The sequence below is a fragment of the Castor canadensis genome, chromosome 5, assembly GCF_047511655.1.
Source record: "Castor canadensis chromosome 5, mCasCan1.hap1v2, whole genome shotgun sequence".
Lineage (NCBI taxonomy): Eukaryota > Metazoa > Chordata > Mammalia > Rodentia > Castoridae > Castor > Castor canadensis.
The window spans coordinates 46,075,519-46,093,078 of NC_133390.1; the positions used below are offsets into that span (position 1 = coordinate 46,075,519).

The following is a 17,560-nucleotide window of genomic DNA, read 5'->3' on the forward strand; positions in this document are numbered from 1 at the left end:
TGAAGAAATGGGGAAAATAACTGAACAGAGCTTTTTCAAAGGAGGAGAACATGTGAAGAAATGCTCAACATCCTTGGCTATAAAGGAAATGCACAAATTAAAAAAAAAACCCAACAAGATTCCACCTCACTCCTGTGAGAATGGCTACCATCAAGAATGCAAATAACAAATGTTGGCAAGGATGTGGGGAAAAGGGGACCCTCATACTTTGCTGCTGGGAATGTAAGTTAATACAACCACTATGGAAAACAATATGGAGACTCCTCAAAAACTAAAAATAGACCTGCCATATGATCCAGCAATCCCAGGTATATCTTAAGGATGAATGGATTAAGAAAATGTGGTATTTATATACAGTGGAATTTTATTCATCCACAAAAAAGAATGAAATTTTGGCATTTGTATGGGTCTGGAGAACATCTTAAGTAAAGTTAGCCAGGCCAAAAGCTGCATATTTTCTCTCATATGTGGGATACAGACCTAATTCAAATACAAGCATTATTATGAAAAATTATCCACGCTATTGGGAGGTCACGTAAGAGAACGGGAGGGTAAAAGAAGGTGACTATGGTTTATGTGATTTCTGTAAAAGAATGAATATAGAATTTTTAAACTTGTTGAAACAACCATGAAGGGGACTAAGGTAGAAAGAAGAGAAATAGAGATGAACAATTTAGGTTAGAATACATGTATACATGGAAATGCCACAGGGAAATTCCCTATGTAGCTATCTTAAACAAAAATGTCATTTTTTTCTTTTTTTGTACAAAATCAGAGAACAGGAGGGCAGAACAGTTCTGGTTGGAGGTGTTGGTACCAGTGAGGTGGGGAGGAGATGGGGAAAGGTATAAGGAGGTAAATATAGTACAAATGCTGTGTATGTATATATGTAAATGAAAAATGTATCTGTTGAAACTGTTCCAGGAATGAGGAGAAGAGGGGATAAAGGAGAATTATGGAGGGGGTGAATTCAAATATGATATATTTGAAGAACTTTTGTAGGTGCCACAATGTACCCCCCACCCCATACAGCAATAAAAATAAATTAAAAAAAGAAATCAATTAAGATGGAACTTTAATTATCTGAAGAAAAAGTAATGAAACCTTTAGTTAAAACAATGATTATTATCACTAAACCACAATTTTAACTTGCCAAGTAGCCCAGGCTGGTCTCCAACTCACAATCCTACTTTAGCTTTCCAAGTTGTGGAATTATAGGTATATGCCACTGCCCCTGGCCTTAACCACAGTTTTAAAATGTGTTATTTGCTTTAAAACTCAACACATTTTAAAGCTTTAGTTTAGAAATAAGAAAATCATTGAAATTAAACCTAGGAAATTAGTTTCATAGTCCTTGAAGAAGTGTCAAGTAATATTTCCATTACTGATTTCAGTTTTAAATTATTATTATTATTTGTGTTGTGCTATGTGCTGAATTGCTGTTCTGTTTTTCTAGCATTTGGAGTGTGTGTAATAGTGTATACTTAGAAGTAATTATAGTTACTTGAAAACTCTTTCTACCTTATTTCCATGAACTTATAGCTGCATTTTCTGCAGAGCTTTTGTATTAGAGGAACTTTTACCAGTTTAACAGTCTCACTAAAGCAGTATGTTTGTAGCTTCACTTTAAATGAAGAAGATTTCAGGAATCATGAAGCAAGAATTATATACTAAAATTAGGTAGGTGTATGTTTAGTTGTTTTTTAGGTAGGCCATTCAAAGTAGACTGTAGTTACAGAATTCACTTACAAGATCAAGGTCAGTATTATTCTTTATTTTATTTTTATTGTTTTGCTGGGGGTACATTATGGCATTTACAAAAGTTGTTATAATATGTCAAATATATCATATTTGAATTCACCATTTCTATCATTCTTCTTTATCCCCTCTCTTCCCATTTCTGGAATAGTTTTCAGCAGGTATCATTTTTCCATTTACACATATGTGTGCACAGTATTTGCACCATATTCACCCTCCTACACCCTTTCCCCACCTCTCCCTCTCCCAGTGGTACCAGCACCCCCTCCAGACAGGACCTGTTCCTTATACTCCAAATCTTTGTAATGCATTCTTTTACATGTATTTTGCCACTTGATTTTCTTTGGTTTGAGCTTAGACAAATATCAATTTCTGTATAATTAAAAAAAAAAATCCCCTGAATTGTAAACAACCTTGTAACAGGAGAGGGTAGTAAAATGGGGAAAAAAAAAACTCAAAAAATAAAAAACCCATTCACATTTTAAAAAGTGAAGCATTGAAACATTATTTTATACACATTTATTTATACAGGTTACAATTCTGTATTGTTACATCCTTACTTTTCTTAATGATATTTAAAAGTTTAATAACAACATAGTGGTATCTCTTTGGTCCATGTGTTCCTGCATTGTGTCTGACACTTAATGACATTTTAATCCAGTGTATTTTCCAGGTGTTCATGGTCTTTCTGTCATATGTTCCTGTCTTTTGGCTATCACCATTTGTTCTTTGGATATTCTACATAGGAGCACTGCATTTTATGGCTAGAAAAATCCAAATAGGCTAAATTGTATCTTTTCTTTCCATCCCATCTGCTTTGGGATTGACCTTTATCTGATGTGAGCTACTGATGCTTCTTCCTTTTGGTTGCTCTACCACCAGTGGCCATTGATAACATGATTTGTCCACTTGGAGTCATTCTGTTCTTGTCCCCAGCCTCAAAGCTCTAAAGTCTTTCCACTGCAGGTAGGACAAAGATCACATTCTCTAACGGGTCAAGCCAGTTTTTCATAGTCTGACATAAACTAACCTTTGGTCTCATTCTCCTCCCTTTCAGGATTATCTTTGCCTGTCACAAGTTCTGTACTCCAGTCTTACATTAAAAACAAAACATGGGTTCCCAAAAATGCCATATTCTCCATACCCCCTGACTTTGTACGTCCTCTAAGTGTACTTTACTCAGCAGGCAAAATTGATCATTTCTTCTTTGCTCTATAGTAGTTGTCCATTCACCAGTCATTAAATTTATGTGCACATCAGACTCCAACTAGACTGAGTTTTGTGAAGACTCTGACATAATTTGTTTTTAATGAGCTACAAGCCATGTACAGTCCTTGGCCCATGGTAGGGAGTCATGATGATCTTCACATTGGAGCTATGCAATTTGTGCTGAATTTCGAGAGTATGAAAATAAGATAATGTTTAAACACAGATGTAGAAATATTTAGATCTAAGATATGTATGTGTTTGGGTGGGCCAAATAGTTTATGGTGGCATCTGTTGAGGCATCTGTGAAGGTATTCTATACAGAGGATGATGAAAAGTGACTCTTCATAAAAATGGATTCTTAAGGTGCCATCTGGGACACATTTGGGGCTATAGAAGTTGACATCTCTTTTTGAGTATTCCCAGAATTCAGTAGATGAGCGTACATGTTTATGATTTGTTGAACAGAAATAATCCTCAGTATAGGCATTGTGAAATGATCAGGCATGGAGAACCTTGACATAAATAAAGGCTTAGAGGACTATTGCTTTCAAGGTTAGGATAGCCATACACTGGTGCTTGTTCAGTTGTGTCATTAGCTGTGATGTGATTATCCACATGAGATGATAGGAAGTAGTATAAACTCAAAAAAGTTTTCAAAGCCTGGATAAGCATTTTTGAATGTATTTTTCAAGTTTAGAGATTGAAATCAGCATATTCTTAGTATGACATTTTGTATAGGAATCTTTCAGCATTGCAGATAATGGACCATTCAGTTTTTGTCTCAAATACACAGACTGTATGGTTGAATAACTCTTTTTTAATTTCAAAAGAATCTGTGGTTTTTGTTTTTCAGTGTTGAAAATGAGCTCATGAGCACAAGTCCGAAGAAGGAAAATGTACTTTCTTCAGAAGCAGTAAAGGTATAGTTTTACATTGATATTATTAATTTAATTATAATGTTATTAATGTCAAGCAAATATTTTTGTTTTTTGTTTTATCTTGGCAATACTGGGGTTTGAACTTAGGGCCTCATGCTTGCTAGGCAGGCACTGTACTACTTCAACCCCTCTGCCAGCCCCCAAGCAAATATTTTTAACTATTTCACATTCTTCCTTTTTGAATCTGTCATCTTATTTTACATTTCAAAAACAGCTGCATTTTATTAATTTGTGTCGAAATCCAGCCCAGCCCTATTGAATATTTTCATCATAAGGTGGGGCAGGGTGGGGGTGAAGAACTCTGAGTAAGGCATGGTGGTCTTAGCTTTGCCACTAACTATCTGTAGGGCCTTCAGTTGAGATATTTAACTTCTTTGTGCCTTAGTTTTTTAATCTGTAAGTCAAATCACATTATCTGCGTGGTCTCTTTTCCCTAGGAAGTTCTAAGATTTAGGTTATGCTTTCTGAAATGCAGCAGACAACAACTAGTGCTGTTTGGGGTAGGAATTCCTGTTAATCACTGCTATGCTATATGCTACATGATGGATCTATTAGGTCAGCTCATGTATAAACAGGCCTGCTGTGCTTCTACAGAACAAGCATAAAAATGTGTAAGATACTTACCTACATAGTTATTGATGAGTGGTTGAAAATGACTAAACATTGTAACCTTTCTTCTTATAAGTGGGCCCTAAGTAAATACCACTCACAGTCTTGAGATTGTTTTTCTTAGGATTTGATTTGGGGCCTTTAGGGTTCAGGTCTCTCTCTCTCTCTCTCTCTCTCTCTCTCTCTCTCTGGTATAATATTTTGGCCCACATAACTTTTTTTTAAACCTTTTGGAAGCTGCTGGTAGGGTTTCTTCAACCTGGATCAGGCAATGCCTGAAGGGGAAAAAAAGGTTAGCAACAACAAATTACATTGCTATTTTGAACATTTGTGATTGAAGATGTTTTCATTTAGCCAGTGGCATAAAACATGCCATTTCTTTTCTTTCTAATGAGTATTTTTCTGAAACATAATACTCCATTGCAGTTTGACATTTCTCTCCATGCTTCCATCTTATTAGCTGGAATTTTTAATGCCAGAAAAAAAGTGCAGCATTTTCCCTTTCAGGTCTGAATCATAACAGATATGTGAATAATATACATCATATATGACATCATTAAATTCTTATTTTTGAAGTACTACTTTTAAGCTGGGCACCAGTGGCTCACTTCTATAATCCTAGCTACTTGGGAGGCTGAGATGGGGATGATGGTGGTTTGAGGCCAGAACAAGCAAATAGTTTGTGAGACCCCCATCTCCAAAGTAACCAGAGCAAAATGGACTATGAAGGTGTGGTTCAAATAGTAGGAGTACATGCTTTACACGTGCAAAGCCCTGAGTTCAAACCCTAGTCCCACCAAAAAAGAAAAGAAAAGAAAACAAAAACACTTATATGCCTCACAGATTTTGCTGTTTTGCTAACATTGGTAGCTACTTCTAAAACTGCATTTATTCATCTATTGGAATATGTTTCTTATATATTACACAAGGTTTTGTATCTAGCTGGAGAAACATCCAAATATTTAGCCCACATTTTACCATTGTCTCGTAGCCTTAGCCTCTTGCTGCAGTCATATCCACTTTAATTTAAAAGAGGGAAGGCATGTTTTTATGCCCTGTTCTATGTGGATGCTCGCTAAGTGGCTGCTGAATGAAAGGGAACCATTCCGTTAAACCAGTATGTTTAAGGTCACTGATAGTCTGTCTGTCTGTCTCTCTCTCCCCCTCCTCTCTTTCTTTCTCCCTCTCTCTCTTTTTCTTTTTTTCTTGTGGTACTGGAGTTTGAACACAGGGCCTCTCACATATGAAGCAAGTGCTCTGCCACTTGAGGCATGCACCCACCCCTTTTGTTTTTGTTTTGTTTTTAAGATAGGGTCTTACAAACTTTGATCTGGCTGCCCTTGAACTGGCAATCCTCCTGTGTCCACCTTTCCAGTAGTTGGGATTGCAGGAGTGTAACACCTGTGCACTCCAGCTAAACAGTGACTTCTCTGTATTCACATTCAGTGGCCTCTTACTCCTCAGTTCTTAGTCTATTTCAAATAGAAACCCTTCATTTTCCAAATCTTGCTTTCAGAAATTTTCTTTGGCATCTCTTTACTTTTCTGATATCCTTTTTTGCTTCGATTCCTACTTCTGCCTAGAATCCTCTGACTACTTGGGAGTGGGAAAGAGCCCTAGGGCTCAACTACAAGATTTTCAGATGAACCATTTACTCTTAATCCTGTGTTTCATATTGTCTTAAGTGGCACCTGGTTTATTCACTTCGTGAACTGTTTTAGGTTGTCTATGAATGGTTTCCCTTATGACCAGAGTCCTCCTTTTCAGAACTCAGATAGAAGGCAAGCTTCACATTGCTAGTGAGAGCAGGTAAGGTAATTGAGGCAGTTCTGTACGACATTACCGCCCGCTTGTGCACTTAATGTAACCTGTATTGTAAACTTTAGTTATCAAAAAAATCCTGTCCAAACATTGTCAGAACTGTGAAAGTAAGTTCGTTTTCAGAAATGAGTCATGGGCTAAGTAAAATAATTGTATCTGGACAGCAGTCTATAGATCCTTCAACCTAGGGCTAAATAAAGTACTGATTATTGGGCTTGTTCTCCTTAGCTTGGCATCTACTTTATATAAAATGTATCATTTTGGTCCTATTTTAGAATTGGAGTCTACAGCAAATCATACAACTTTGGTGATGGTTTTGGCATCTTTTAATAGGCAGTGGTTTTTATATGACTGATGTTAAATTAAGCCACTAATGACAAGGAACCCCATTTTTTCTTGTTGCCACTATTTATCAGTTGATATGTACAAATGGAAGAATTGTAGCTCAGGACTATCTCACTGAAAAGAAGAGTCACCAATGGTTCTTTACATTAATACATACTTTAAAAATGTAGTGCTGTGTAGTAAAACGAATATATTAAATTTATGCATATGTTAATATTTTGTGTTTGTGTAGCTCTTGGCTTTTCTTTCCTTACTGGCCCTTTCCTCAGCTGGAGGTGAAATGAGATGAAATGATAGTCAAATTTAAATGCATTAAATATTTTCTTAGGGGAAAATTAGTCAATAACTAATTTTAAGAAAAATTACAGCCTTAACAAAGGCTTGTTATCTTTTTCTTCTCAGAGATACAGATAGCAGTAGAAATATCAATTTAGTATAGACATTTTAGAAACTACTTTTTCTCAAACATAGGAACACTTTTTCCTCAAATGTAATTATACTTGTAACTCCCTGTGTAAACAGATTAAAGCAAAGTTCTGTCATGATGGGAAGGAGTTCCCTGGAGCCTCATCATAAGCTTTGTTTTCTACCTCTGCCAACTATAGTACCTCCTTGTAACAGTTTTGAAATTACATCTTTGGTGATGGAAAGAACAGTCTCTGGGACCAAACTGATCTGGATTTACATTCCAGATCTCCTATAGTGTGACCCTGTAATCTGGGAAAATGTACTTTGTGAACTTTGGTTTACTGGCCTGTTGGGGACGTTCATCCGTACTTCATAGTTAGTTCATTTTTAGAATAGCATTTAAAGCACTTCACAATACCTGCCACAAACTAGATACTGAGTAAAATTGCTGCCTTCTTGCCAGAAAAGGTTTGGCTAAAACTTAGAAAAATAACGTTCTTTGAGAATTGTGGTAATATATTCTGGGTGAATAGTATAGAAATTTTCGTTTAGGAACTGATTCTTTGTAACATTTGGAAAGAAGGATTAAAAGAAAAGTGTGCTATTTCTAAACTTTAGCCTCAAGTCATAAATCTTGCCACTTGATTGCTTTTGTAAAGAGAGTTTCTATCAGGGTGCTATGCTATCCTGATGATCAAAGGGGTGGACAGAGCTTAAGCCGAAGACCCAGTGTGGTCGTGCTGGTTTCTCTGAGTGCTTGGTTTCTGGTTGTATTGTAAGGTTATTTTGACAGGGAAGATAGGATGTTTGGGATACCCATTGGAAGAACACACACATACACATATATAACTTCCACTGTTTAAAACTTTAGTTGGAGTTTTCCAGACAGAGAGCAAGGGAATAATATTGTTTATGGAGGTACAATAGAAAGGGAAAGGAAGGGAGGGAAAGAGGAAAAAGGCAAAAATGAGTGCAAGTGCATAGTAGACATTAAGAATTCCAAGCATCATGAGTGGCAAGATACGAAATTAGAGAAAAACATAGGGACTAATTTACCAAGACCTTGAATGCCATTCTAGGGAGTATGATAGTGGTACACCCCCATTGGAGGGCTTTATGAATAATCAGATTCGACTTTTGAAAGATTGCTTTGGAAGCAAGGAAAGTGGTTAGACAACTGCTAACACTATTTTAAGGGAGGGGCCATAGTGTCCTAATGTTTTGTATAACTTTAACAACAAGTGGGGATTGTACAGAGGAAGAATGGAGATACAGTATGGTCAAGTTCTGTTTTAGGTATATTGGTATTGAGGTTCCTGTGAAGCATCCAGATAAACACCTAGTTGATAGTTTGATGTTCAGGTCCACAGTGTAGGAGTCTGAACTGAGAATACAAATCAGGGTGTTTTCTGATCAATTTAATCTGTGGAAAATGAGATCTCATAAGAAGTACTTGAAAGTGGGTCCAGGTTAGAAACTAGAAGAGCATGGTATATAACGAATGGCTGCAATGGAGGTGATCTTGAAGGAGATGGAGAGAATATTCAGAGAGGAAGCAGGGAACCTCAGAGGGGTGTTACAGGAGTCAAAGGAGGAAACTCAGTCTCAACATTCTTCAGACATATCATACAGAATCAGGACAGAGGGGGAAAGTCCATTGAATTAATAAGTAAGACAGTGTCTCTGAGAAATTACATGGTCACCATATGATTGTGGGGAAAAGTGAGATTGGAGGGATTTAGGCAGTGATTGGGAGGAAAGGGAGAGAAGGTGGTGAGGATTGGTGACCACTTATTAAAGATGTTGATAGTAAGGAGAGAGGAGATCTCAGCTGTCTCTGGACACACACTTTTGCATAGTAAAAACTTGCAGAGGGAAAAATGAGCAACAGAAAATCCTGAGAAGACATGAAGAATTATGAACCGTGACCTGGTAGAGGAATTTGCTTTGAGATGTGGAAAAATGCAAGGATAGAGAAAGAAGAAGGGCAGAAGCTGCTGTGACAGAGCAGATAGAGGAGAGGCAGAGTGAGGACTGGGAAAATATCCTGAAATAGAAGGTAGGTTTTCTGCTGACTGAAGGAATAGTGTAGTAGAGAGGTTGGCTAAAAAGATGTGGGAAAGGGTTAAAATAGCTGCTCTGGGAAATAAGGGAAGATTACAGAGTGAGATTTCCATTTGAGATTATTAATTGGGAATGTCCTTAGCCTGAATCTGCTTAACTGTGCAAACACCTGCTGAGTTTTATTTATTTATTTATTTATTTAATCGTTTTTATATTTATTAACATGTGTATACGTTGTTTGGGCCACGTCTTCCCCCACCCCCTTCCGGGAAGAACCTATTCCACCCTTCTCTTCTCCGATTTTGTTGAAAAAAAAAAACACGAGATAATAAGAAAGACATACATAGTGTTTTTGCTAGTTTGAGATAAAGATAGCTACACAGAGCCCTAGTGTGTTTCCATGCACTTGTGTATTGAAACCCACATTGGTTCATCTCTGCTGGATCTCTTCACTACTTCCTGGTCCCCTTCCCACAGTGGCCTCTGCCAGTTTAAGATTGCTTTATTTGCTCCTCTACAGCGAGCACATCACAAATTTTAGGTTTCTGTCCCTTTCCCTATTCCTCCCTTGCGTATTCTCTTCTTAGTGTGCGACCCATGTCTAATAATTACTACATTTGTTTTGGGTCTATAATAGGCATACAAGGGAGAACATGCACCTTTTTGGCCTTGTGAGCCTGGCTAACTTCACATAAGATAATGTTCTCCAGTTCCATCCATTTATTTGTAAGTGATAAAATTTCATTCGTCTTTGTGACAGAATAAAATTCCAGTGTGTATCAATACCATATTTTCTTAATCTGTTCATCAGTAGTGGGGCATCTTGGCTGTTTCTGTAGCTTGGCTATTGTGAATAGTGCTGAAATAAACATGAGTGTGCAGGTGCCTTTGTAATAAGTAGTGTTGATTCCTTAGGGTATATCCTTAGGAGCGGCATTGCTGGATTATATGGCAGATCTATATTTGGTATTTTTAGAAGCCCTGATAATGTTTTCCAAAGTGGTTGTACTAGCTTACATTCATACCAGCAGTGTATAATAGTTCCTTTTTCCTTGCACCCTCACCACCATTTGTTGTTGTTGGTGTTTTTGATGATGGCTATTCTAACAGGAGTGAGGTGGACTCTTAATGTGGTTTTAATTTGCATTTCCTTTATGGCCAGGGATGGTGAGCATTTTTTCATGTGTTTTTTGGCCATTTGGACTTCCTCTTTTGAAGAAGTTCAAGTCAGTTTAGTTCAGTTGCCCACTTCTTTATTGGTTCATTAATTTTTAGGGAGTTTAGTTTTTTATATATATGAGCTCCCTGTATATTCTGGTTGTCAGTCCTTTGTCTGATGTATAGCTAGCGAATATTTTCTCCCACTCTGTGAGTTGTCTCTTCAGTTTAAAGACCATTTCTTTTTTTGTGCAGAAGCTTTTTAATTTCATGTAGTCTCACTTGTCCATCCTTTTTCTTAATTGCTGGGCTGGTAGAGTTCTATTGAGGAAGTCCTTGCTTATACCTATTGTTTCCAGGGTATTCCCTGGTCTTTCATGTATTAACTGCAAGGTTTTGGGTCTGATATTAAGGTCCTTAATCCACTTTGAGGTGATACTAGTATAGGGTGACAGTCATGGATCTAATTTCAGTTTTTTGCAGGTAAATAACCACTTTTCCCAGCAACATTTGTTGAAGAGGTTGTCTTTTCTCTATTGCATGTTTTTGGTGCCTTCGTCAAAAATAAGGTGGGCATGCTGTGTGGATTCATATCCGGGTCCTCTATTCTGTTCCACTGGTTTTAACATCTGTTTTTTTTTTTTTTTGCCAGTACCATGCTGTTTTTATTGCTATGGCTCTGTAGTATATTTTGAAGTTGGGTATTGTGATCTCCAGCATTGCTCTTTTTGCTCATTATTGCCTTGACTATTTGTGGTCTTTTGTGTTTCCAAATGAACTTGAGGGTAGATTTTTCAGTCTCTGTGATGCTGAGTTTTAAGCCAAAACTCATTCACTTATGTGGGAAAGATAGGGATAGGGATGACCAAAGACCAAGGGAGAGTGACCAAATCAAAATCAAGGGAAAAGTTGGATGTTATATATTTGGGTAGAGAAAGATAAATCTTCATAGGAACTGAAAAGAATAAGAGGAAAGAAGCAGGCTGGTGGAATGGCTCAAGTGGTACAGTGCCTGCCAAGCAAGCGTGAGGCCCCAAGTTCAAACCCCAGTGCCAACAAAAAGAAATAATATATATAAAGAGGAAAGAAGCTGTGATGAGGCAGGAGAATTGGTGTGATGGGCACATCTGAAACAGTGAGGGAAGAGCTGGAAAGATGAGAAGATATAAATGGCGGTAGTTGCCTTTTTCCTTGCACCCTCGCCAACTTTTGTTGTTGGTGGTGTTTTTGATGATAGCTGTTCTAACAGGAGTGAGGTGGAATCTTAATGTGGTTTTGATTTGCATTTCATTTATGGCCAGGGATGGTCCACATGAGAGATGTGGATAGTGCCAGGGTTAACCAAAGGGAAAGATGGAGTGGAGCTGAATATAGGTCACTGGAGGGGAAGATGCTAAGGCATTGGTTAGGTTATCCTGAAGGATTCTCTTTTTATACACAGTGAAGTCAGAGACTGGTTAAAAAGAAGGACCATGCTAGTGAAGGAAGAATCAACCCGGCCCTTTTCTTTTTCTCAGAGTTTTCATTTGGTAACGTCTCCTACACCTTGATCATACTCACTATGCCAGTGCAACACCTGCCATCAGCTACTCAAGGAAGTAGCAAAATAATACTGATTTGACCTGCAAAAGATTGTTATGTAACTAGAACATAGGATTCCTGAAAGCAGGGGTTTTAGTGTATTTTTTCTTTACTGTCACATCCAAGCATCTATAATAGTGTCTTATTTTGTTATTTATTAAATGAATAAGTGCTTTACGTGGACCCTAATTTCTACTTGGCTCACCTGGGTTTAGCCTGTTGTTAATTTGGGGTTGCAACCCTGGAGGATCACTCTTCTAACTTTTATTTTGGGATCCCAAAGCCCAGCTCCACCTTGGAGGTCCTACTGCTTTTCACCACCCCTCACTTTCCAAAGGTTGAATCTCGCTCATTGTCCTCTCCACTTACAGAATTGCCAAGGCTTTAGCTACTGAACTTCTTTCTTTAGGAGAGGAAATGTTCCTCCTACTCTCCAAAAAGAATATGTACTTTTTATAGAGATACTAGATTATATTGATTTCTTCATCTTAACTGCTTTTTTTCTGGAACCTGTACATATCTTCCTTTTCAAAAAGAGTAGAGCTGACCCACAATATAGAAACAAAAAGCCACTTTCTATATTTGAACTTAGAATATCATCATTTTTCTTCTTTCTAGTTAAAAAAAATCTCTCGAAAGGATTCCCTTCTATTTACCAACCTTTCCTATTTCTTTTATTTTTTTCCTATTTCTTGATATGTGCATAGTACCTTGAGGACTGGACTTAGGAATTTCTGAGCTGTTATGACTATTTCTTCTGCATTCCTAGAGATTTTCCTTAGTTTTCATTCCCTTATTTATTCTAACAAATATTTCAGCACTTTTTATTGTCAGGCATCTTTTCATGTACTAGAGATAAATAATAAATAAAATAGACAAAAACTTCTACCTTTGTGCATTTTTATTTTCTAGAGGACAAAACAAAATGGATGTTAAATTATATAAGCCTCTGTGTGTGTGTGTGTGTGTGTGTGTGTGTGTGTGTTTATTTACTGGTAAGTATAAGGAGAAAGACAAAACAGAAGGAGTAAAGGGATTTGCTAACTTCAGTAGTAATAGGGCATCTTTAGATGAATTCTGAAGGAGATGAGAGGGTGTCAGTCATATAACTATCTGTGTTAAGAACACTCTAATCAGAGAGAAGAGTAAATGCAAAATTCTGAGGTAATTGCAAAATTCTGAGGTAAGAGTGTGCTTGAGGTCTTTGAAGCTCAGTGAGGGGGATAGCCTTATCTTTTTTGATTTGACAGTGATGTTTTGGTATTCTTAACTCCAGTTTGCTTTTGGAAGTATTCTTTGTCATTTGCCTTTGGTGACTAATATTCTTGAGGTGGTAAGGTGGACTGGCTTCTCTAATTTCCTCTCTTCTGTGGTTGCCTTTTATTCGAGGACTTTTCTTGATCCACTTTCTGTGGCACACACACTAAATTGCCTCTTAAACTGTACTTCTGACTGCCTACCAGACATCCCAACGGATACACAACTAGGGGACTAAAATTCAACATGTTTTATATCAAAATAGTTTATTACCCTAACTCTACCTTTCTGAAAGTCCTAATTCTCACCTTTCCTTCTATTTCCTGTATCTGTATTTGGTTTAACTACTCAAATAGTTGACAAATTTAGAGAACTCAGTAATCTTTGACTCTGTTATATATCACACTACAATTCTAACTGGTCACCCTCATTCTCCTGTTAACCTTATTCTCTATCTTTTGTACTCCAGTCTTTTTCGACCACTCCACCACCATACTAAACATCCTTTAGATTTTGTGCCTGTGCATGCTTTACCTGGGGTTTGGAATGCTCCTCTCATCCTACAAAGAGCTATCTAAAAAATTATTTCCTTTGTGCATCCAGTGGAGTTAAATGTGTCTTCATAGTATACATACTTCTAAACTTTGCATAGGGATATAGTGATGATCATCTTCCTTGACTGTAAATCTCTGAACTCTTATTAATCAGTGCACCTAATGTATTCTTCTATTTTTCTGTATTGGGACTGAAACACGGTATTACAACATATTGAGTATGAAGACAAACAAAAAAATTCTCAAAATATGTATGTGCATTATTAGCATTCATATTTATTTTTGGAATACCAAAATCTTTTAGAGCAAATGGAATTAATGTTTTGTTAGTGTTTGCTAAAATCCTGAGTGCTTTCATCTACTGACTCCTTAGAACAATAGTAGACAGTCCTGTTGGCAGGTAGACAAAGGCCCCACCTAATGAGGGCTTGTGGCAGGCTCAACTTCTTTGTTGTCTAGGCTAAGGGCAAAGAGCAGCTGCTGTAGATCAAACTTAAACTTTTAATCATGTAAATACAGATTTTATTGTAGTGTTGAGGTTGGACAGAACTATTCTTTTCTGTACCTTTTTTTTGTTTCTAAATTTAGAAATTTTTCTTCTGGCTAAGGGGGCTTTACTTACTGAGAGAAATTTCTCATAAGATTATGAGGGAAAAATTAAGCAACTGAGACATTTAAGGGTATTAAAAAATGCTGTTTGGGCCAGGCATTGGTGGCTCATGCCTGTAATTCTAGCTACTCAGGAGGAGAGATCTAGAGGATTGCTAAAAGCCAGCCCCAGGCAAATAGATCTTGAGACCCTATCTCAAAAAAATCCATCACAAAAAAGGGTTGGTGGAGTGGCTCAAGTGATAAATTACCTGCCTAGCAAGTTCTAGGCCCTGAGTTCAAATCCTAGTGCCGACAACATAAATGCTATTTGGTAAACTTACAATATAGAGATTCCTGAATAGCAAACAGATTGAAAATTGAGGAGAAATATGTGATTTTAAAAACCTGCATATAATCCTAAGAAGGCTAAATGTGAAGGCTTTTATTAGTTTAGCAAATATATTTCATTTGGAAGGGAAAATATTATGCTTTGACAGGAATGGTCAAGTAAAAAAAAATAATCGAGGCAGTCAAATAAATACTACTTTTGACAGATAACGATTTGTTGTAAGATTTTAAGAATCAAAAACTATAATCTGCATGTTCTCTTAATTTCCTTTTTTTAGACCATTACTCCAATTTAATAAAACTCTTTTGTGAATCTCTAAAGCATTTTAAGAATATTTATGGCATTTTAATGAGCAGCCATAGTTTACTTCCTTCAAATGACTGCAAAATGAGCAGTCACTCATACAGTGTAGAGAAAAGAATCACATTTTTATTTATGTTGCAGTCCTGGTTCAGTTCAACCTAAGCAGAAATAATGTGGCTGTAAATTACAAGTTAAATGGAGTAGTGAAAGAAGGGAAAATGTGTCTTTCAGATACGAGTACTTTGAAAATGCTGGCTAGTGTGCTAGATTTCTGCCAAACTGTAAGGGTGCTTATGCTGTTAGATGGGGAGAGGAGAGGACTCCACTGACTTACTGTGTAGTTTCTTCTGATGAGTAGAAGGATGGATGGGTGAGGGGGAGACAGATGGGATCAAATTGCAGTTGAAACCCATAAAAGATGAGACTTGTAGTGACTCTAAAAGACTGTTGATGCACCAAATTTAGAGGCTTCCACGTTATGTCAAGGTCCTAATATATAGATGAATGCTCTGCAAGTACTCAGAAATACCTTCTTACACCTAAGGTGGGAACAAATTTACAATACTGCTTACTTGAAATCAGTTTGCTGGAGTAATAGATTCTAAATATTTCTTAACTTTTCTTATGCTAAATTTGATTAGTGGTTAGAGGAATGTTCTTGCAAGCTGTTTCAAACTTGGATTAAAACATAGAATGAAGTGAACAAATGACATTATAATTATGGTGTGCTTACTCTTCTGAAGATCAGCATCTTACAAAACTTTGTCATGTGCCCTAAGGTGGTTTTACTGTGGTGTTTTGATCTTTTTCTGAATCACACTTGAGCTTTCCTTTTATAAGGACTCATGAGCATGACAGGTGACAGAATCTGTTGGACATGCAGTCCATTTACAAGCATGTGAGGAAGCATGTTTGGAAGGCAGAATGAATAGGCACATTTGCTTTTTGGAATCCAGGAAGGGTGTGAGGTGGAATGTCAGCATGTTCATTGCTGTAGCAGCTCAATTTTTATTTGCACAGAGCACATGTGAATGTGGTTTGCTTTACCAGTAACTTAATTATGAGCAGCTAAAATGCACTGCTGGGAGGTTTTAATGTCTATGAAGAATGCCTGGTGCTTTCTGGGTTTTGCATTAATGCATTATCACGACTTCATGTTATACCATGATAGGTCACAGTAGACTTTTTCTCTGAGTTGTAGCACCATATTACTGTCTTTTCTTATTTGTTTGAAGAGCAAATTTTTCATAATGTGACAGTGTCATGGGTTAATAAAATGTAATGATGAGGTATATTTAGGTGTGACTAAAGTGTTCGAAATACTGCCTGTCAGCTCTATAATAGTAAAGGGTAAATTAAAATACACATAAGCTTACCATGATTTGTCCCTTGTCTGGATTTACCTCTTTTCTCACTTCAATCACAGTAAGCCCCTTGGAAGCTGATGCCTCACTGAACACACACATGCATGTACATGTATGCACATGCACACACATCATATAGTCACTTTTAGGTCCCCCTCAGAGGATTCACTTCCTTCATGTAGCATCTTTCATTTACCTCCTCTGTTCTTATTTCCACCAAATTGGGACTGGCCATTCATGCTGTGGGTGCTCATATATGCTTCACTTCTCCCTTTGTTCATTGACATACAGCATTGTTCAAGTTGCACTGGGCTTTATTTTTTTTTATTATTTTTTTTATGGACTTTAAAATTTTTTAATATTTATTTATTTATTTATTTTACTTTTTTGTGGCATTGGTAATCTAACCCAGGGCCTCACACATACCAGGCAAACATTCTACCACTGAGCTGCATCTCTAGGCCTTGTATAAAATTTTAATAAAACAGCCTTATGCACTGGGCTTTAAGTAGATTGTAAACTGACTGAAGGAACAGAAGCTATCAGTCTGGTTCACAGATGTATTCCAGGTTCCAGCACTGGGTCTGTCATATAATAGCTTACCAGTTAATATATGTTATTTTTTAATGATAGTTACTATTTTCTATTTTATTTTCAGATTCTCCAAATTGAGGACAAAAGAAACCATGCTGAGAAGTCAGTTATTCCTCCAACCCAAGAAGATACCAAAAAGCCAAATGACCTTTCCAGTTCTGTTTCAGATACCAAAACAGGAGAAAGTGATAGGCACCCAAAAGAAAGCTTTTTTCAATTTCTTGGTAACTTATTCAATATCTCAGGAAAATCTTCACTTGGGGATGCTAAGCAATCTTCTTTCAAAGATGACCATGATAAAACTGAAAAAGATTCACAGATTCCTAGTGACTCTCATGAGGAAGGACTAAAAAGGGAGAAGGAGATTTTTAGTGACTTGCTGGAAAACCAGACCCTTTCAGTAGAAGAGCAAGAATCCAGCTCAACAGAACCCTCAGATGCCTTTCCTTTGGATACAACACAAGACAGTGAACAGGAAACCACTGATTTGCTGAAGTAAGTTTGAAATTTCATTGAGCAAAAAAAGTTGAGCTTTTGGGTCTAGTTTTTGAGCCTAAGTTCTAATCCATGTTAATTGAAGAGATTAGAAAAAGTATTCTGTAATGTCCCTGCTACTTGGTGAAAGATATTATAATCCCATGATGCTATCCAGGGAAG

General features: G+C 37.0%; 1 protein-coding gene across 2 annotated transcripts in view; it reads left to right on the forward strand.

The window, feature by feature from the left end:
* The window catches only part of Crybg3 (crystallin beta-gamma domain containing 3), a 118,795-nt gene that overhangs the window by 22,415 nt on the left and 78,820 nt on the right, over nucleotides 1-17,560 (forward strand). For both annotated transcript variants that reach the window (XM_020177638.2, XM_074072953.1), the window contains exons 2-3: nucleotides 3,821-3,887; nucleotides 16,968-17,398. In XM_020177638.2, the coding sequence (XP_020033227.2) occupies nucleotides 3,821-3,887; nucleotides 16,968-17,398 (498 nt within the window). The remainder of the gene's footprint in view (nucleotides 1-3,820; nucleotides 3,888-16,967; nucleotides 17,399-17,560) is intronic.